The sequence below is a fragment of the Ciconia boyciana genome, chromosome 9 (genome assembly GCF_034638445.1).
Source record: "Ciconia boyciana chromosome 9, ASM3463844v1, whole genome shotgun sequence".
NCBI lineage: Eukaryota > Metazoa > Chordata > Aves > Ciconiiformes > Ciconiidae > Ciconia > Ciconia boyciana.
In genome coordinates this window covers 44,627,799-44,648,927 of record NC_132942.1, presented here as the reverse complement: position 1 = coordinate 44,648,927, position 21,129 = coordinate 44,627,799, and the positions used below count along the sequence as shown (strand labels likewise).

At 58.4% G+C, this 21,129-nt stretch overlaps 1 protein-coding gene across 4 annotated transcripts in view; it reads right to left on the bottom strand.

Annotated features, from left to right (window-relative positions):
* Positions 1-14,850, bottom strand: part of ZFPM1 (zinc finger protein, FOG family member 1) — a 35,337-nt gene extending 20,487 nt beyond the window's left edge. For 2 of the 4 annotated variants that reach the window (XM_072872773.1, XM_072872774.1), the window contains exon 1: positions 14,654-14,849. In XM_072872773.1, coding sequence (XP_072728874.1) covers positions 14,654-14,693 — 40 coding nt within the window. In that variant the 5' untranslated portion in view covers positions 14,694-14,849. Of the gene's footprint in view, positions 1-12,954; positions 13,423-14,653 lie in introns of all 4 variants that reach the window. The other 2 variants (XM_072872775.1, XM_072872776.1) reach the window with 2 other exon arrangements.
* Between the last annotated feature and the right edge of the window lie 6,279 nt (positions 14,851-21,129).

Genomic DNA, 21,129 nt, shown 5'->3' with positions numbered 1-21,129 from the left:
GAAGCAAGCGGGGTTCCCACGTACCACGGGCACAGGGCTGCGGCACGGCGAGGTGCGCGGGAAGCATGGGAAGTGCTCACCCGCGCTTCGCACCCGAAACCCCCCCGGCACCTGCCCCGAACGGGGCGAGGGACCCCAGAGACCGTCCCCCACGGTCCCCAGCACCCCTTGCCTGCTGGGGGACCCACGACACAGCCCCAGACAAAGGGGGATACTGTGGGTGCCCGGCGAGGCCGTGCTGCCGCTGTCCCCGGCAGGGACACGGGGCGCAAACAGGGTGCAAGAAGGATGCACGGAGGGCGCAAATGGGGGACACCCCAGCAGCCTTCCCCCCACCAACCAGCCCAGCCGGTCCACGCTCCCGTTTCCACGGCAACGCAGCATCCCCATCCGTGCCGAAATCGAGAAAGAAAGAAACAGCGGCGCACGCGGCTCGTGCCGCACGAAGCCACGCCGGGGGCTGCCCGGTGCCCCATCCGGCACCGTCCTGCCGAGCCCGGCATGCGGGCAGGGGGAACGGCGTGGTGACAAACCCTCTGCAGACCTCAGCTGCTCTCTGTGACTCCAGGCATGTATATTTACAGCAGGAGAACAAAGAGCCCATAATCTATACAAAGCAGACAACAATGAGCGTGAATAAAGAGGCTGCCGGAGAAGGGAAGGCAATTTATTCTAATTCTGCTAATTTCAGTTCCAGCACAATTAAAAAGGCTCTGATAATATTCAGAAACAATCGCCAGCTAACAAATCGTTTCTCTCGCTGTAAATGAAACATTGTTAGGCTAATTTCTTCTTTCACGCCTTCACGGCTCTTGGGCTTCTGATAAAGTTAACCCGACTCTCGCCTGCTCCATGGCTTGGCACCTCCAGCCTGGCCGGGGAGGGATGGACGGGGCCGGGACCACGCATGGCACCCACCCAGGGGTGCCCAGACCACCCACATCCTGCCCCGGAACACGGAGCCCCAGCTGCGAGGGAGACGAGGATGCCCCGTATAAATGCAATTGTATAAAACCTGGGGTTTGGGTACCGCAGCATCACTGAGTGCTTACGGGGATGACGGGTGGCCGGCGGCATCCCGGCACCATGTCACCGCGGTCCCTGGATGCATCCCCGCACCCCGCCTGCCCCACCGCAGCATCCCGCTCCCAGCACGCCCGCCCATCCCCAGGGGATGCTCTGGCCCCGGTGCTCCCGGCTGCACGGGTTAAATGAACTACTGGATAGCTTAAAAAAAATTAAAAAAAAAAAAGGGGAAAAAAAAGGAAAAAAAAAAAAGGCAAGCGAGGGAGAGGGAGCGCGGAGCAGGGAGCGGAGCGTCACTTCTCCGGGATTGCTGGAAGCCCTGCACAGTTATCACCGCACACAGCCTCCCTCGGCTTGCCTGATCTGTCTATTCTTCATTAAGCAAATACGCTGAAATGGAAATGAAAACATAATAGCTATTTGATTTTCGGCGAGATATTTTGCATATTGGTTCAGTGCTGATAGTGGAATTTCATCAACTCCCTTTTTTCATGCTTTAAAACTGAATTACTGAGGCTGGCTTTACAGAGAGGGGAAGAGCCAAAAAATGCTCCCTTCCAAGATACTCCGCTTCGACGATTAACTCTTCTCCCTCCCTCCTTTTTTTTTTTTTTGATAACAAGGAAGGATTTCTTTTTTTTAAAAAATTACAGCGATTGTAAAAACTTGCAGGAAGCGGAGGCGATGTGCCCGTGTCACCCGTGCGCCGGCTGGGGACGCGGGTCCGGGCGGGCGCGAGGGTCGGCATTCCTGGGGCTTTTCCAGCGGTAGGAAAACCCATCGTTACCAAGGTAATGATTTGATCATTTCACTCAAATTAAGGTTCTCCCGGCGCAGGAACAATAAACCTGTTCTTGATTCTTTGCGCTTATCCGATAAATTAAATAAAAGGAAAAATAATGTAGAAAATAAAAAAGGAGGGGGCACTTCTCCAGGCTGCCAAGAGCGAGACCCTGGACGCTCCGAAAGCCGGCATGCAGACAAGAGCAAAGCGATAAGAGGCCTCGATAACAGACAGAAAATAGCAACAGCCCCAGACTTTCCCACCGGCTCTGGAGCGGGGAGGAGGAGGAGGAGGAGGACGAGGAGGAGGAGGAAGAGGAGGAGGAAGAGGAGGAGTCCCCATGGTGGAAAGTGGGTCCCAAACTGAAAACACATGCAGACTGGGGGCAACCTGCCTTCACCATCTGGCGTTCATCGACTCGCATCCAACTCCAAAAACTTATTATTTTTAAAAATAAAAAGGCTGGGCAGGTGGTGAGCCCAAGGGAGGGCCGCGGGAGCCGGGGCCGGAGGGCGAAAGCCCGCATCCGGGCAGCCTCACGCCCCGAACCTCCCCTACAGGCGCCTCAAAGCTCACGGTGCAGGGAGTCCCCAGGGTGCTCGGCTCCGGGGTGTCACCCCCAGCACCGGGGGGACGCCGGGGACGTCCCCAGCTCCAGCGGGCTCAGTGGGACCACGCGGGCAGCATGATGGAGGCTCTCGTCTTCATCCTTCCAGCTCCTCTTTATCCCCGCGATGGCCCTGAATCCATCTCCCAATTAAAAATAAACCAAATAATAATAATAATAATAACAACAATAATAATAATAATAATAACAACAACAACAATAATACAAAAAACCCCAAAGCAGCCGGGTGAGGATCCCCACCGGGTCTTGGGGTGCACGAAGCTCTGCCGTGATGCTCATCCATCACCTCGCGATGGAGATGCGGGGAATCCAGGCAGCGTTGCTGCCCCTAAACCTCCTTATTTTCCCCCAAATTTTGCAGCCATGAGCAAAGGGCTGCAGGAGCAGGCACGGGGGCTGGCATTCCCCAGGGAAAGCCGCTGCCAGAGAGGGTCGTGGCTGCTCCTGATCCTTCCTTGCACCGGCTGCAAAACCATCTCCGGTGATTCGGCGGGGTCCAGCACAGCCCGGGGATTCCCCAGGGTCTCGTAGGAGGGTTGCGCCGTGTCCGCCCCCCAGTAAGCAACACCCAGAGAGCAACCTGGGCTGCAAATCCAAAACCCACCGGTATCTGATGGGACACCAGCCTGCCTCTTCTCACCCAATTTTACCCTGGTACATATTAACGTTCGCTTTTACTGGCGACCTCGGGTGCCCCTGAACCCATTCCCCGGGGATTGGGGACGCCAAGCACCGCGGCCGAGGGCAAACGAGGTTTCAGTGGCCGGGAAATGACGCCGGTCCTCAAAGGTCACGTTATCCAGAGGGTTATTTTTTCCTCCCCTGGGTTAATGCTGCTGGGATCCAGCGTTAAACTGGATAAACTCTCCAAAAACGGGGGTCTTGGGGCAAGAGGGGGTCTCAGCCACTGCCGTCATCCCCTGGGAACGCAGGGACGGCACCAGTGGGCGAGAACCCCCCCAGGACCCCTGTTTTGGAGGGAAATGGATCTTTTTGAGCACAAATTAACCCTCTTCCCTATCAGCCCGGCTGCAGCATCCCAGGGCCAGTCTCCCCCTGCAGATATCGGCACATTAAATATCAGCCCCGTGCATGGAGCCGATAGCGGTTGGGGCCAGCCCCAGCCCCAGCCGTACCTATCTCTAATTAGGGGCCCTTCTCCATCGCCCCCAGATAAAACTTGCCCCGACCCTTCCTGCAGTGCCCTGTGTTAAAAGGGCAAGGAAAAAAAAAAAAAAGTTGGAGGAGCTGGTAGGTGGAGGGGGGATTTATAACGTATTTATAATAATTTATTATTAAATTATGCCTAATTTATCCAGGAGGGGAATGAAGGATAGTGGGGGAATGAAGGCGGTGGGCGATGCTACGATTGCTGGTGGGATGCTGCAATTGCTCGTGGGAGGGGATGCTGTGATTGCTTGGGGGGCGGGGGAATTATAATAATTTATAATTAAATTTACAAAGTCTTTAGTCCTAATTTATCCAGGAGGGAATAAAGGATAGCGGGGGAATGGAGGCGGTGGGTGATGCTGCGATTGTTCATGGGGGGTATTTAAAATAATTTATTATTAAATTTATAAAGTATTTAGGCCTAATTTATCCAGGAGGGGAATGAAGGGTAGGGGGGGAATGGAGGCGGTGGGTGATGCTGCGATTGCTCATGGGGGTATTTATAATAATTTATTATTAAATTTATACCATATTGAGGCCTAATTTATCCAGAAGGGGAATGAAGGATAGGGGGAATGGAGGTGGTGGGGGTGCTGCGATTACTCATGGAGGGGCGCGAGTGCTGCGAATGCTTGTGGGGGGGGGGTATTATAATAATTTATTATTAAATTTATACTGTATTGAGGCCTAATTTATCCGGGAGGGGAATGAAGGATAGGGGGGAATGGAGGTGGTGGGGGAAGGATGCTGCGAGCGCTCACCGAGAGACGCCGCAATCACCGACGGGGGGGTACGCTCACGTCCGCACCCCGCAGCACCCCAACCACCGCAAAAAAAAAGCGCACCGGGGCTGACATCCCCATCCCGGCGACGCAAAACACCCCATCGCCCCAGCCCACGGGGCGCAGCACCCCGAGCATCCCTCCCCGATCCCGGGGCAGCGCTGCCCCGGGGGAGCCCCCGGCCGCAACCGTTGGGGAAGAAAAGAGCTGGGGAGAAGCAGAGCCTGAGAAAAAGCAGCCCTGCTGATAGGGGAGAGATTGGTTTCAGCCGGAGCTGCTCCCCCTGCCAAGTCCATATCCTATCTGCGCGGGGTGCAGTTACTTAACATTCATCACCGCCTGAACTCTGTAACTTTATCAGCGGCCGAGCATGGCGCCATCGCCGAGCCCAGCCATTCCCGGCGCTCAGATAGGGCCGATAAACCGCTGATAGATTACAGGAGATTGTTTCACTTCAGGGGCCGCGATTACTAATACTAATAGCGAGAGAGCCCGCATCATATCAAACAGCAGCCGGGAGTCGGGGCTGGGGGGGGGGGAACAGGAAAATAATGAGAAAGAAAATACAGGGACAATGACAATGAAGTGACTTTACGTTTCAGATGGGGTCGATAACGCCCGGGTAGATTTTAAGAGAGGAGAGAGTCTAATAGAGCCATCCCCGGCACAACAGATGGATGGGAGCAGATTGCTCCGTGAGAAGGGGATGCGATGCTTAATGCGGTCCTGCCTTCCCGGCCGGCGGCGGGGCCGGGGCGAGGAGGAGATGTTCCAAGCGCAGGAGGGAAACTGAGGCAGCCGGTGGAGAGGGACCGGTCCTTAGCAGGGGGAGCTGGGGGTGCCCTCCATCCCAATCCCCATCCAAGAGCAGTTTGAGATGATGAACCCCATGCGGATCCGGGCAGGATTTGGGCAGCCTGGTGTGAGCCCGTGGCTGGGCAGCAGCGGGATACCCCCATAATACGGAAGGAAACTCCATCCATGAAGATCAGGCTCCAAATGTGCACGGGCGTGCAAGGTGGCATGGGCATGCAAGGTGGCACGGGTGCCCAAGGCGGCACGGGTGCCCAAGGCCACCTTGCCACCGCTGCTCCTGCACCAGCTGCCTTCACTGCTGCTGGCCAAAGGGTGTTTTTCTGGGTGAAAAAATCCTCGGTTCTGGTACTTTTCCTCCCACCTGGAATAAAGGCGTTCCAGTCGGGAATGGCTGGGGGTGGGGAGGGATGCTCACCCAGGAGCCCATCGATACCAGGTGACGGTGAGGCCAGAGGTCAAGCTCTTTGCTAATCTAGCGACAAATTACCCCAGAGATGCTGCGCCGGAGCCGTCCCCCTCCCCGTGGGAAGCGGTTTCAGGTCCTGCCGGCTCCATCCCACTGCCAAAAGCTGCTGGGAAGGGAACGGGGACAGATTTCAGCCTCCGCCCCGAGACTTTCAGGCCACGGTAGCACCAGGCGAGGACAAGGATGGAGGGATGGGGACAAGGATGATGGTGGACGCGGCCCAGAAGGCCACCAGACCCGTCACCGAAGATGCTCTGGCTGGGGTGTCCCTGCGGCTCCCAGCCCCCCAGTGTGCCCAGCGCCAGCTCCCAGTGCCATCCTGGACCACTTTGGGGTCTACAGCCAACGCTGCAGCAACGAGCAAGGGCTGGGGGGGTCCCCAGCGGCAGAAAAGGACCCTGAGAAGGTACAACGCGGTTGGGTGGCCCATCCGCAAGAAGCGGGGCGGGCTGCTGGCACCGAGCCTGGCAGATGAAGGTCACCAGGGGCTGCTGGGACAGCGCTGTCCCCAAAAACCCTACTGCTACAGCCCCCCCTCCTCGCAGCCTTCGCTGGACCGGCACAAGCGCCCGCCATGGCACAGCCCCTCCATCGCCAGACCTTCACCCAGCACCCCCAACCCTCCTCTTCCTCCAACTCCAAGCAGCGTGGCCGTTCATGCCTGCGGACGCTGCACTTGCCTCCGTGCAAACGCATGTGCCTGTGCTGCCTTTTTTTTTTTTTTAATTTTTTTTTTTTTTCCTGTTCTTGGCATTTTGGTGGAGCAAGATAAGAGTAAAAAACAACAGAGCTGCTCGGAGAGTGAAAAAGGGAGATAGATAACGCAGATACTGACTCCTACACAAAACAGTCCTGGCTTTATCACTGCTTTTTATCACAGTTCCTCTAAAAAAAATAAAGAGAGCAACCCAACTGGAATGGGGCAGCACATTAAAAAATGAACTTTATACTGTTTGCTCTTTAGTTTTATATTTAGATGAAACAAACTCAGATTCTTGCGGTCGATACCTTTTCCAGTGCAAGGAACCAAAAAGTCTGGAAGCCTCATTTGCTCCAGCGGGGACAAGCGAGGAAACTCAAGTATAATTTAGAAAAGCAGATGCTAAGGGAGCGGCGCCTGCTCCCGTCATCCGGCCTTGTTTGAGGCCACGGGCTGTGAAGGTTCGAGCATCTTTAAGCCCGGATGGGCCAGCGGGACGAGGCCGGTCCCAAAGCATCCCACTGGAGCGGGCAGCATCCCGCAGCAGAACCAGTGAGGCTCACGCTGGAGATGGGTTTAGAAAGGTGGATGCTTCCCGAGCATCCCCGGACCCCGGCTGCCAGTCCCTGAGGAAAGCCGGAGCCCACCCGAGATGCCGCGGCCGGCACCGGTGCCACAGCCACGTGGCGTCACTGCAGCTGGCGAAGCCAAACATCCCGCGATGTAAGCGGGTCCCTGGCACGCGAGGACGGCATCTCCATCCCAGCACGGGGACGTGACCGCACGTGCAATACATCCCGTCCACGTGGCTCCCAAAAAATTCTTTGCCCACCGTGACCCCTCGTCCCCCGTCCCCGAGGGCACCGCACAGGGCTCTGCCCTCCCGCTGCCAACCCCAGGCGTGGGCCGGGGAGGGCATTTTGGAGCAGAAAAACCCCAACCCACAGGGCACAGCCAGAAAGAGGGAAGGGAAAAAAAAATAATAAAAATGGACTGGAGGTTTTTCCCTCCCCTCACACTCCCTTCCCTACCTTCTTTTTGAAAAACATAATTTATCTGTGTATTATCAAGAAATCCAGACACTTTAATCAGTGAGCTATGAAGTCAGTATTTCCATTCTTATCTAGCGGAGGAGTGGAAATGGAGAGCAGATAGGCAGCTCCGAGCCGGTCCGTGGTGGGGAATGTTAATGGGAGGAGCGGCAGAGCCATTGGCTACCGAGCTGCCGCTATCGCTGCCATTATCGGGGCGTTATCAAGGCAACCATCGCACCGCAGTAATGGGGCCAGTTCAACTTTCCGCATTATCATAGGAGCTGGAAGTAGCATGAGAGGCCTCGGCTGGGAGATGGAGAAGCGAGCGAGCGGCCAAACTTCCCGGCGGAGCGGGGGGGGAAGCTAAAAGCAGCTTTTCCTCCCTGCGGTCCCCTGAGCTGGCGATGCACGGGGTGATGCTCTCCTGCTCGGGCATCCTCCTGCGCATTCTGGGTACCGACCCCGAGGCGCAACCCCAAAGCCCTGCACACCCCGGGTACCGACGCCGCTGAGCATCCCCAAAGCCCTGGGTACCGGCCCCGAGGCGCAACCCCAAAGCCCTGCGTACCGACGCTGCCGAGGACCCCCAAAACCCAGGGCACCGACCCTACCGAGCATCCCCAAAGCGCGGGGCCACGACCCGTGGCTCAGCGAGGACAAGAGAAAACAATGCATCTATATTTCATCAGATGAACAAATTAGAGGAGCACATTTCCTCCACGCGCTATCGAATGGGAGATGTCAAGAAAATATGTTGATGTGAGAAAGAAGAGATAAAGAATTATTTTGGAGGAAAAAAGCTGTGGAAGGCTCTTATCTGGAGTGACTCATAGGCACACACTCCTTAACCCCACTGCAGCCCAAGGTCAGCAGTTACATTCCTTTCGGCATTTCATCCCTTCCAAAAAAACATGTTGCTGCAGGAACAATGCAGAGCCTTTGCCGGGCAGCCATCGGAAGAGGGAACTGTATTACCCCCGAAACACTTGAACTTTCCTGATAAAAGAAGCAGCAGGACAGTAGCCTGGCCAAGCCGGAGCGTCCAAAAGCCCTGAGTCAGGCAACAAAACCAGTCATGGGATGCGTCGCAGGAAAAAAAAAAAAAGATATTGGCCTCCTGCTCCCATTCCTGCTCTTCTCCAACAGGAGGGAGCTGATTTCTTCTCGCCCCAGGAAGAAAAATCCATACCCTCGGTGCAGCCATAGGACTCGCAGAGGCGGAGCGCGATGCGGGGCTGGCAGAGAGACGCTTTCCACTTTTTCTTCTTAAATAAGGAAATCTTAAAGGCACAAGGTTTCTCTGCTCCTGCCATCCACCCATTTGCTCCAGCCGGTGCTTGGGGCTGCTCACATCCCTCTCGCCGGGAAGCCTCGGGTCCCAGCGCCCGGCTGTGCTGCCGTGGAAGGTCTGGGCTGGTTTTCTCTCTGCGGCAATGCCCCAGCCAGCGTTTTCCAAGGCAAATCACTGGGTTTTTTTGCAGTAGGATGGACAGCATGCATGGAAAACATCCTCTTCCCCAAAACGGGTGTATCTGAGCCCGAATCCACCAACGCCAAGCAGGGCACAGCGGCTCCGTCCCCAGGCTGTGCCGGCCCTGCCGCTCCTGGTTTGGCCAGCGTTGTCCCTTCCTGTCCCGGGGATGCGGGTGGCATCGGCCCCACGGCCGGCATGGGGCTGGGAGCGTCACGCAGCGCAGGGTGCCCCAGGGATGTCGTGGTCGGTGAACGCGGACACGGTGACATCAGGGGACTCGGCTCCCCAGTGACTTGATGCTATGTTGTCTTTGGGATGCTGCCATCGCTGGATGGGTCCCCAGGGAGGGATGGGGCTGCCCCTCTCCAGGAACCACGGATCACCTGCGCCGTGGCACTATCTGCTTGCGCAATCTGCTGCAACACCCGTGGGGAAAAGATTGCTTTCTTCCCAAGCCCTGATTGCCGAGCTGGCCGGCTCGCAACTTGGCGAAAGGGGAACCTGCAGCTTGCTAGGTGGCCTCGTGATTCACTATGGAAAATAAGACCTTGCCCAACCGCGCAAGTTCGGAGCCAGAGCCGTAAATCCCAGCCGGACGTAGCTTTCCCGCTCCGGTGTGAGATGTCAGGGACAGTCCCCGTGGTGCGGGCATCGCCGCGGCTCCACGCCTGCTCGGGGTGCCCGAGGAGGGGGCAGCACGGGGGTGTCTCCCAGGGGTGCGGGAGGCAGAAAAGCGGGAGCAGACACAAACCGACCCAACCCCAGCGCCCACGGGCCCTGGAAGCGGCCGCCTGCCAAAGCTGCTGCAGCCTCCCTCGCCGGTGCAGCTGCCAGTGCCGCCTTCCCGCCCCGCGGCCGGCGGCAGCCGGCAGGGACGTGCGCCGGGGCTCTTGGCAGAACAGGTTTTGCCACGCTGCCGGGTGCCCCACACATGGCCGTGGCCAGCCTGGCTCCGGTGCTCGCCCTCCGAGCATCCCGCACGCATCCTCCCTGCCCGATGCGGAGATGGGGATGGCCGGGAAGGGCCATCCTGGGGATACACCCCGAGCAGGGTCCCGTAACGGGCTCACAGGGTGCCCCGGCACCAAGGGAAGCACCGCGTGGGACAGCCACGACACATCCTGTGGCCGGCAGAGCACAGGGCTGGTGGCACGGGGCAGCCCAGTGCCCCGTAAATGGATATATTGCTCTGGAGAAAGGCCGAGGCGAGCACGGTGCCAACCCCTCTCCCAAATGCGGGGCCCGCAGGGATGCTCACGCTGGGACCACCGGCTATGGAAGAGAAGAAAAACTTCTTCCAGGTGGTCCAAACCCTGCACCGAGCAGGAGCGCGGCTTCCCCGCGGCGCTGCCGCGTTACCGGTAGGAAACAGCCAGCGATGGCCAGAAGAGCTCACCCCGGCGGGCTGCGGGCTCTGCCGGACCTGTCCCGCCAGCATTGCCGCATTGCCAGCCCAGCCTGGGCCACCACCACTGCCCCGTCCCACCCTGCGGGGACCACGATGGGTCCTCGCCGCCGGCAGCCCCCGACGTCACCCACGGCACGTCCCAAGAGGCCGGCAGCAGCTGGGACGGGCAGAGCCTCCGCAGGGGCAGATGTGCCATGGGGCTTTGCTGCCTGCACCCCTGCCAGCACGGAGGAGCCGTCACTTTGGGATGCCAGTGAGTCAGGGCTGGCAAATGCCTCAGGGAGGGGTTTGCACAAGAGGGGAGGGGTTGGCAGGCAGGCAGGCAGGCAAGCAGGCAGCACCCGTGGGAGTAGCAGACATGTGGGACGCGGGGATGCCACCCCTGGGATGCTGGGAGTGGGGCACGGGGGGCTGCGACACCGAGGCAGCACCCGGGGAAGGCGCAGAAAATACCGGTTTTGGGAGCGGAGCCGGGAGGCCCTGCCTGCACCCAGCTCATCCCCAGGGAGCAGGCAGCAAACCCTCCCCACCCCACAGAGCAGCCGGGGTAACGCTCCCCCCCCAGACTCCCCACTGCCCACCCCGGCCCGGAGCATCCCTCCCCAGCAGGCGTGGATGGGGAAACTGAGGCACAGAAGCTGGTGGTGATGGAAAAGTGCAGCAGCATCAGAGTGGCAAGAAGTGAAGAGGGGGGGAAATTAAGCAAGCGGAGGCAGTTAGTCACCTGCACGGACCGAAAGGAAAGGAGCAACTCAGCAAGCAAAGGGAGTGGGAGAGGAGTGGGCAGGAGGCGTGCCAGAGCATCCCACGCCACCGACTCGCCACGCTGCCGCTAAAAATAGACGCCGGGTTGGCCACTGTCATCTTTACAAGGAATGCAATGTTCCAAGCTCTTGGGAAGGATGGCTCCCATGGTCCGGCCAGCACCGGGACCCCCGGCCTGGCATCACTGCAGAGCCCACGCGGGACCGGGGAGCAACCGAGCTTGCAAAAGAGGAAAGGAAAAAAAACAAAAAACCCAACAAAACAGCACCCCAAACCACCCCATCAAGAGGCGGCGGGGTTTAACAGATTGCACTTGCTATCTAACACCATCTAATAGCAATTAAAGAAAATCCACACACAAAAATATGATGGTGCTTTCGCTCCCCCCCCCCACCCCGCCCACCCCCAGCCCATGTGTTTGCTCCACAGAGCAGAATGGGAGATAATAATCAAAAAAGAAAGTCAAAGCTCTCATCAAACTAATGCAACATCTGCAGCTGATAACAGGCGCTGGGGAGAGCTCGGCTTCTCAACCCAGCTTGTTTCACAGAGCACATGGGGGGGGTGGGGGGGGGAAAACACCTTGAGAAATAAAAAGCATATATGCAGCTGCCCCCCCCCCCCCCCATCAGATAATTAAAGCGCCTGCGTTAATCACATTTGCAATGGAACAAATTGTTGGAGCCCTTTTGCCCCTCTTTGCTGTGTTTGTTGTTGTAGTGGATCCTGCTCAGTCTGGTGGGGAGAGATAAGGGGTCCTTATCTCGCCTGGCAATCTCTATCAGGATGGAGATCGGGCCTCGGCGCTTATCGTGAGCTCAGATCTACTGTAGCTGAAAGCAGAACAGAAAGGGAAAAGGAAAAAAAAAATAATAAAACCACCCCCACAAACAGGCCCTTGCAACTACTACAAAAATGTTCACTTCCAGTTAATTTCGGAAGGAAAAAAATAATAATAATAAAAAAAAATTAGAACAACAACAGAGGGAGAGGTACATCAGCAAGACGAGATCAATCTCCCGCTTATCAGCTTCCCGCATCGGAAGACCCGGTGCTGCGAGTGCACGCACAGGCAGCTGCCAGCAGCCTCGCTCATCAGCTGTGTGCCCGCACTCCCATGTTTGAAGTTAATAAATATAACAGGCTATCTGGGCTGGAGATCAGCTCCTGCGCTCTATCAGCCCCTCACATCTATCTACCAGCAGAACAAAAGACAGAAAAAAAAAAAAAAGAAAAAAATAGAGAAAAAAACCCAAACCCAACCCTATAAAGCAGCAGCAGCTGCAGGGAGGTTGCTGGTTTTACAGCCACGGATGGAGTGGGGGGCAAAAAAGCAACTGTCCGTCCCGTCCCCCCCAGCAGGTACCCCGCAAAATTAAAGAAAGAAATGCTCCGGGTGTTTTCCGCGCTATCAGAAGCTACCACCTAGATGCAATCGGCTTTCAAAGCCTCACCACCGTGTGCCAGCGGGCAGAGCGGGTGCTCCCGGGGGGGCTCGGAGGGACCCCACGTTGCTGGAAGCCCCGTCCCCCTCCATCGCTGCATCGCCCCAGCCCAAAAAGTGAGGAAGGTGGCGGTGGTTAAAGCAGCCGGTTAAATATAGTCCAGTGTCTGATCTTTGTCTTATCGCTCTTGGCGATCGCCCGCTCTCCCGGCGATCTCCCCTGCGAGCCTATCTGCGCATCGCATCGAGCTTCAAAAAAAACAAACCCCAAAACCCAGCAGAAGATGAAGCCAGAGTGAGAATATAGCGTCACCCAGGAAAATAAAATCAGCAGATACCAATCTGGAGGAGGTTTTTAATGCTCCAGCCGAGATGATAAAAAGGATAGACTTTGTGGAAACAGGTCCGGTCTGTACACGAGAGGAGTCTGGTTACCGGAGCCCTGATTCATGCATACCTTCCCTCGGCGCGGAGAGCTGTCGGAGGCAGCGGCAAGGCGCTCTCGCCGCGCTCGCCGGCTCTAATGACTGTTTTCATGTTGACACATACAGGAAGGGTTCCAAGCTTTCAGCTTTTAATCAGTTTTGGCCATCGCTGGCGGCCTGAGATCAGCCTCCCACTTTATCATTTCTTCACATCTCTGCAGAAAAGCAGCGGAGGAAGGAGATACGAGCTGCCTTCGCCCAGCCAAGCTGTCACGGCCTCATCCAGCCCCACTTTTCCCCCCCACCAAGGTCCACACCGGTGGGTTCCGGGACCGGACGGGCATCCTGCCGTCGGCGTGTCCCCCACGCACGCAGCTATCGCCCACATCGGCGTTGTTATTTCAACGGCTGCAACGCTACCGCTCGCTTCGGTCTTAACGCTCCCGGTTTAATGAGCTGGAGTTACCCAGGAAGGGATCGCCGGGCAGCTGGGGTTTTTGCTGAAATAAAGCCGCGGAAGTTGGATAAAGCTAAAGGAGAAAATTATCACCAAAAAAAAAAAAAAAAAAGGAGGCAGCTGGGACTATTTTTAACTCTACCCGGGTAAAAGTCTAGCTGAGCTTTATCACCAGAGCAATCACCCCAGGCAGGGAAACAGGTAGGTGCAACTCAGCCTTGCAATTATTTCAAGAGAAAGATAAAGCTAGATTATCACATGGTGGCCAGCCTTCCCTATCCTCCCATCTCCCTCTTATCGCCAGCTTCCATCGACTCGAAGGGGAAAGAAAAAGAAAAACACATATACACACACCAGAGAGGGAGGGAGAAAAGCCAAGCTAAGCCCATCACTGAAAAACTTCCAGCACTTTACAGAATTTCTCGGCGCAGCCGGCACATCCCCACCGGACCGAAACCGGATTCCGGCCGATGGGTTGGATCGTGGGGAGCACGGAGATGGGGAGACACGGAGGGTGGCCGAAGTCCCGCGGGACCCCCACGGTGGTCCCTCCTGCCGTCAGCCCGGGGTGTCGGCACCCCGACCCTGCCTGGGCTGGGGTGCGAAGCGGGAGCAGGGGGTGCCACCGGGCCCGGTGAAAGGTTGAGGCCAGCACGGTCAGCGGGGACGATGGCGGTCAGCGGGGACGATGCCACACCGCGTCCGGCAGCGCCGATGGCGAATGGGGGGGTCCCCGTGCAGAAAGGGGAGCCCCTGGCAGGGTGGGGGTGCCGAACCAGGGGTGAGGAGCTGCTGGCAGGGCTGGGGTGCCCCGGGGGGGGGTCGGGGAGCCCCGGGGGGGGGTCGGGGAGCCCCTGGCCCCGGCTCACGGCGCTGGATGGGAGGCAGGCAGGGGAGATAAGATCACAATTTCAGGCCGTCCCGACAGAGCGATGTTATCAGGACGGGACTTGCAGAACGGAATATTTTAAAGCCTTATCGGGGCCCCCATCGGGAGCCGGTACCGGAGCCACCGCGCTGGCGGGGGGGAGGCGGCCGGGAGGGGGAGGCGGCGGGGACGCAGACCAAAGCGGGCGGCCGGTAGCGGGAACGGGCACCCACCGCGGCCGTCCCGGGTGGGTACCGGGGGTGAGGGACTACCGGGGGTGGGGTGGGGGCACCGCGCTCCGCCGGGGGGGGTGCTGCCGCCGAGGGGTGCTGCAAAAAATAAGGGGGTGTGCAGTACAGAAGGAGGGAGCTGGCGGCAGCGGGGGGTGCCGGTACCGGGGACTCACGTTTGATCTGCCGGGGGTTGCTCTGTTTCCTCCTGGACATCGCTCGGCGGGGGGCGAGCCCGGCGCCCCGGCTGGCGGCTGGGCGGGCGGCAGGTGGGTGGCGGCGGGCGGGCCCCCGGCTGCTCGCATGCCCGCCCGCCCGCCCGCGCTGCCGGGCCGGGGCCGGGGCCGGGGCCGGGGCCGGGCCGGGCCGGGCCGGGCCGTGCCGTGCGCGGCGGAGCGGAGCCACCGCCGCCGCGGGATTTTCTCAATGGGGCGCCGCGGCCGATCAAACCCGCGGAACGTTCCACGGGGGCGGGGCCTGCCCCCGCCGCGCGTCGCCGCGGCCGCCCATAGGCCGCCGCCCCCCCGGAGGCCCCGCCCACCGGATGGCGTAGCCGCCTGCCGCCGCCGCGGCGCGGGGCGGGGCGGGACGGGGCGGGGCCGAGCCATGCGGGGGCTCGGTGGCCGAGTCCCGTGTCCCCGTCCCCCCCCCCCCCGGGGTCCCCAAAGGCTCCCGCGTGTCCCCAGCCTCTCTTTGGGGTCTCCATGTCCCCCGTGAGGCCCCCAGCCCCTTGCCTTGGGACCCTGACCCCCACCCCTTTGGGGTCCCCAAACCCTCCTGCATGTCCCCAACGCCCCCTTGGGGCCTCCAGGCCCCTCCTTTGGGACCTCAATCTCTCCTTGGGGTCCCCAGGCCCCTCCTTGGGACCCCAACACCACGGTTTGGGTCCCCAAACCCCTCCTTTGGGACTCTGCCCCCCCCCGGGGGTCCTCCAGCCCCTCCTTTGGGTCCCAACCCCTCTTTGGGGACTCCAAGCCCCTCCTTTGGGACCTCAATCTCTCCTTGGGGTCCCCAGGCCCCTCCTTGGGACCCCAACACCCCGGGTTGGGTCCCCAAACCCCTCCTTTGGGACTCCGGCCCCCCCCGGGGGTCCCCAAGCCCCTCCTTTGGGACCCAACCCCTCTTTGGGGACTCCAAGCCCCTCCTTTGGGATCTCAAACCCCTCTTCGGGGTCCTCACCCCCCTCCTTTCAGACTCCAACCCTCCTTTGGGGTCCCTAAGCCCCTCTTTTGGGGTCCCCAACCCCCTTTTGGGGTCCCAATCTCCCTTTGCACCTTCACCCCCCCCTTCAGAAGGTCCTAAACTCCCACGGGGCCACCAATCTCCCCTTCTGGGACCTCAGTCCCCCCCATTGGGGTCCCAACCTCCCCTTTGGAGGTCCTGAAAGCCTCCTGTGGGACCCTCAAACCCTCCTGTGGGGCCCCCCAAACCTTTCTATGGGGTCCTCAGGGCCTCTCTTTGGGATCCCAAACCCATCTCAAAATCCCGCTCATGTGTAGATGGACAATCCAAAAAGTCCCACTTGTGACTTCCAGGGTCACCGTGACCCCGGCTCAGGGCGGGGGGGACACCCCAGGGTGCACTGGAGATGGCGTGGGGGTGCTGGGGTCCCCCTCGGCATCATCCCAGCCACGCGAGCCAGTCCTCGCCACGAGCATGCAGCCAGGCGGCGATTTTGGGGCTAATTGTGGGGTAAACAGGAGCCGCTTATCTTTTAGGTCGGTGATGGGAATATTGCTCTGTGAAAAATAACCATTTCTGCCAAACCCGGCCCTCGGCCGTGGCCGATCTCGGCTCAGGCGGGGTTTGCCGGTGACGACAGCCGGTGCTTCCCAATTAGTGATGAAATTTTTGGATCAGTGGAGAAGAAGGGGGCTGGTGGGCTGTGGGGACACGGCACGACGCGGCACAGCCCGGCACAGCACAGTGGCTTAGCCGTGTCCCCTCTCCATCTACCCCTGGAGATGGGGTGTGCTTCCCCCCTCCCCTTTTTCTTTTTTTTAAAGGGTTTTTAATTAACTTCCTGTTCCAATGGTGGGATAATGAGTTTTAAGCAGCACATGATTCCAGTAAAGAGGTCAAGCCGGCAATGAGGATGTCAAAAGAAATTAAGTTAGGAATTAAGAAGAGTTCCAGGGGAGAAAAAAAACCCCACCCATTGAGGGAGGGAGATGCTGCTGAGGACAAGGCTTTGCTCTCCTCCCGCTTAGCCGGCTGCCCCCCAAAATGATCCTGACAGCGTTCTTCACCTTGTTTGGCCCCGAATTGCAGCCTTCCTGGAGACCATCACACCCCAGGGCAGGCAGCTCTACTTCCAGAGCCTTTCCCTTCCCCGTCGCGACTCACGGGCGCGATGAAATCAAGCGCCAGCCCGCGACGGCTTTGCGGGGTCCGGCCCAAGGAGACGTGAGTGGCCTCTGCTTTGCATCAGCCGTGATGGGCGCTGACTCCATCAGGGCCTGGGTTCTGCTGCTTTCGGGGGTCTCCATCCTGCTCCCCCCCCAGCACGGCCACGGGTGTTTTGGGGTTGGGGGTCGGTGCAGCGCGGCAGACCCAGCCGGCTCCTCCGGCACATCCATGGCATCGCTCGCCGACACAGCTCACAGCACTCGTGTTATTTACCCGGCACATTTGCTTATCTGAGACAATTAGACAAACCATTTAATTAAATGCAGCACCAATAATTGCAAGGACCTGGGGGGCTGGGGGTGAGCGGACACAAATAAGGCGCCCAAATTTCCTCTCCCCAGAATGGAGCGGGGGGATGTTGGCTATTCCCAGCTCTTTGTGCTAGAAGAAGCAGCGACAACATCCCTCGAGGGGCCGAGGGACGGAACCCGCTTGCTGTCACACCCTCGGGGGGCTGCATTTCACCCCTGCCATAAGAAGCCAAAAAAGCCTCGAGCTAGCCAAACGCCAGCATGCAGCCCTGCCCCGGGGAGTGGAGCCCAGATCCGGGGAGGGGGAAACAGGTTGCAGTCCTTCCCCTTGCGCATTCCTTGCCAGTGTCCTTTTAATTAGCTTTTTGGCACCATCCCAAAGCCTCTTAGATCCCCCCCAGGCCTGAGAACTTGCCGTCGCATCAACCACCACCGGGCCGAGGGCTGGATCCCCAGCGTGGGGACGTCCCCGAGCCCCGCATCTCCCTGCCCCATCACCCGGCGCATCCCATCCCGCCATGCAGGGGACCCATGGGTGCCCCTGCGTGGGGACAACCGGCACGGTGCTGGTGACAGTGGCATGGCTGGGTGTTTTGTTTTTTTTTTTTTACCCTCCCCGATCCCATTGTGTTTGCAGAAAGATTGTTATAGGGTAACAGAATAAATAGCATGTTTTCCTGAGGAGTGAATTACACGCCTGCAGAGCAGAGATAATGCGTGAGCAGCCGTTTCCCCCATTGTGAGCGAGGTGACATCTTTTTATGGAGCTGTGTACATTTGTATTAGTGCCAATTAATCTGGGGTGATATTATTAGAGACTCAGGGAAAGGAGGTGTCGGCGGAGGAATGTAAATGGAAAAAGCTAAGGCGCTGCCTCGGCCATATTTATGGGCGAGGTGTGGGTGGCAGCGATGCTGGGTGCTGCGCTGAGCACCCCGAGGGGGTCTGGGTGCCTGTGGGCGCACGGGCTGCCCCAGCCGGTGGCACCGTCCGCTGGCACGGCTCTGCCAAGGCTGCAGAAACAGCTATTTCCAGCTGCAAAAAGTCATGTTTTAGGGTTTTTTTTTCTTTTGCCCCAAGAAGGAGGAATGGCATCTTGGTGCCCCTGCCTGCGGGCAGACCAGGACCCGTGGGGCTGGGTGCTGGGTGCGCTGTGGAGGGGCCCTGTCACCTACCGGCAGAGGAACCTGGCCCTGGGTGCCACTTGTCACCTGCCTGTGGCTCAGCCTCCGGCAGTTGCCGGCAGCTCAGGACCCTCTGCGGCTTGGGCACGGCTTGGGCACGGCTTGGGCACGGCTTGGGCACGTCACTCCACTGTTTGGGCACGGCTTGGGCACGGCTTGGGCATGGCTTGGGCACGTCCCTCCGCTGTTTGGGCATGGCTTGGGCACGGCTTGGGCATGTCCCTCCGCTGCTTGGGCACAGCTCGGGCACGGCTTGGGCACGGCTTGTGCAGAGATGCTGCTGTGACATTCAGGGCTCCCGGGAGCTGCGGTGGCAGCACGAAGGTTTTTGAGTTAAAATAAATGATGCAAAATCATGCTGGATGCTATTGAAGCCTGGTGGGAATCACAGATGAGCGGCCCCTGTGCCCCAAATTCAAGGCTGGGATTTCTCAGTGCTTATTTCCCCCCTGCCATTGATCTCCTGCTATAGGGATGATGCTCTAACTCACAAAAGGACTGACCCTCTCGTCCCTGGGCGTCGGGCAGCGAAGCTGGGCTGCAGCTCGAGGGGCATCGCTGCTGGCAGGACGGCAGCCCCCCGGTGGGTGCCTCGCTCCTGCGTTATCTCCCCGGCTCCCCCAGCACTCCCGTCCCCGCACCCCGCAGCCGCCCGGGCTCGGCGTTTCCCCGCCTGAAGGCAATTCAGCATCAGGGATGCAGGAGCCCGCGGGCACGTGTGGTCCCCATCACGCACATACGGCCAGGGGGACGTGGGAGCTGGGGTTTAAATTCCTGCTGTGCAAGGAACGGCCAGATTTGCCTCAAGAGCAAGAAAAAAGAATTTATAAATCTTTAGCCCCTGCTAGCAGTGTGACAACCATGGTGGATCCCGTTATCCTCTGGGCTTTACGGAGAGGCTTAAAGCACCTCCAGCTCAGAAACTTGGGTGTGCGGCTGAGAAGAAAGGCCAGCTGGATTTGGAGGGGCTTGAAGAGCAAACAGCAGCTTGAGGAGAATTTAGGGTGGTGGCAGGAAGCTGAGAAATCCCCTAAGGGACTCCGTCCAACGCCAGGCACCCTCCGTTCAAACCCAGCCACCCTGCAACCCCTTTGGGGCCGGCTGCGGGGTCATCCCCATCGGCAGAGGGTGTGGATTGGGGCCGGGGATGGTGCAGACCAGCCGTGCATCCTGGTGGGGTGCAGCCCTGGGACCCCCGGCCATGCCGGCTCCCGTGGGTTCCCCCCCCGTGCCGCTGGCACCCGCCGAGCAGCGAGTTAATCTGCAGCTGGGAGAAGCCGCCCGGCTTTGCCTTCCTCGCTGGAATTACGCTGACGGGGGCCTGCAATCTTCCGAGTGACAAGCGCTGCCAGATAACGCCGGACTCGGCAAACCCAGGGGCTTCAGGGAGCTGAGGGGAGCTGATGGATGGGGGGGTCGCCCACTCGGCAGGCACTGAGGCCAGGGGAGGGGGATGCGGGTGAGAGCAGGCAGGAGAGGATGGGGGGAAAAAAAACCCCCACTCTCACTTAGAGGGGAAAGGGAAGAATTAAATATTTCAGCCTTAAAAGCTTTAAGATCTGCGGGATGATGCTAGCGTCTCCCTGGGGACCCTGGGGAGGGAGCGGTACCCGAGGCGAGCATTGCTCGTGGCCGGTGCTGCTTTAGGACGGCGTCCCCGCACCCTGCCCAGGGCCCCGGGGACAGGTCCCATCCCCTGCAGCAAACCCGTGGCTCCCGGGGGACTTCATTTCCCGGTGCCCAGGTTATGAATCTGGAGGTGCGGGAGAGCGACAGGAACACCCAGGCATGAAATACTCCTCCGCCCTGTAGGTTTGCTGCCCTGGTGAAATATAGTAGAGGGAAAACATAAAAGTCCCATTTCCAGCTCCATAATATTTCCTGCCAAAACAAAGTAAAATGTGCTGCCTTAAATTTTCTGCAAAATTCTTTTGAGGTTATTTTTTCCCCTAAATTAAGCCATACTAATTATTTTCAGCCACTTTATCTCCTCTCTGCAACACACCAGGAGGGTGCAGGCAGCAAGCATTTTAAGCCTCCATAAACAAAAGAGTAGTTTGGAAAATAATTCTATCAATTAATCAAATTAATCCTGCAGTTTTAGTTACAAGCCCCAAGTGGCAAGGATTCTAGCCTGCAGTTAGGAGCTATCTCTCATTGACAGCGTTTAAATGTTATGATTGCAACAGTAATTAAAGAATATAATATGCCTGGCTTTGTGTCAGCCTCCTACCTTCAGACCTCAGCGCTGTGCTGGCAGAGGTCAGCTTGAGGACCAATTGGTGATGACCAAACTGGGCCATCATCACCATCACCAATTGGTGATGACCCAAGTGGGCCATCAGCATCACCATCACTAGTGATGACCAAAGTGGGCCATCACCATCATCAATTGGTGATGACCAAAGTGGGCCATCACCAGTTGGTGACGACCAAAGTGGGCCATCACCATCACTATCACCAATGGGTGATGACCAAAGTGGGCCATCACCATCACCAGTTGGTGACGACCAAAGTGGGCCATCACCATCACTATCACCAATGGGTGATGACCAAACTAGGCCATCACCATCACCAATGGGTGATGACCAAAGTGGGCCATCACCATCACCAGTTGGTGACGACCAAAGTGGGCCATCACCATCACTATCACCAATGGGTGATGACCAAACTAGGCCATCACCATCACCAATGGGTGATGACCAAAGTGGGCCATCACCATCACCAGTTGGTGACGACCAAAGTGGGCCATCACCATCACTATCACCAATGGGTGATGACCAAACTAGGCCATCACCATCACCAATG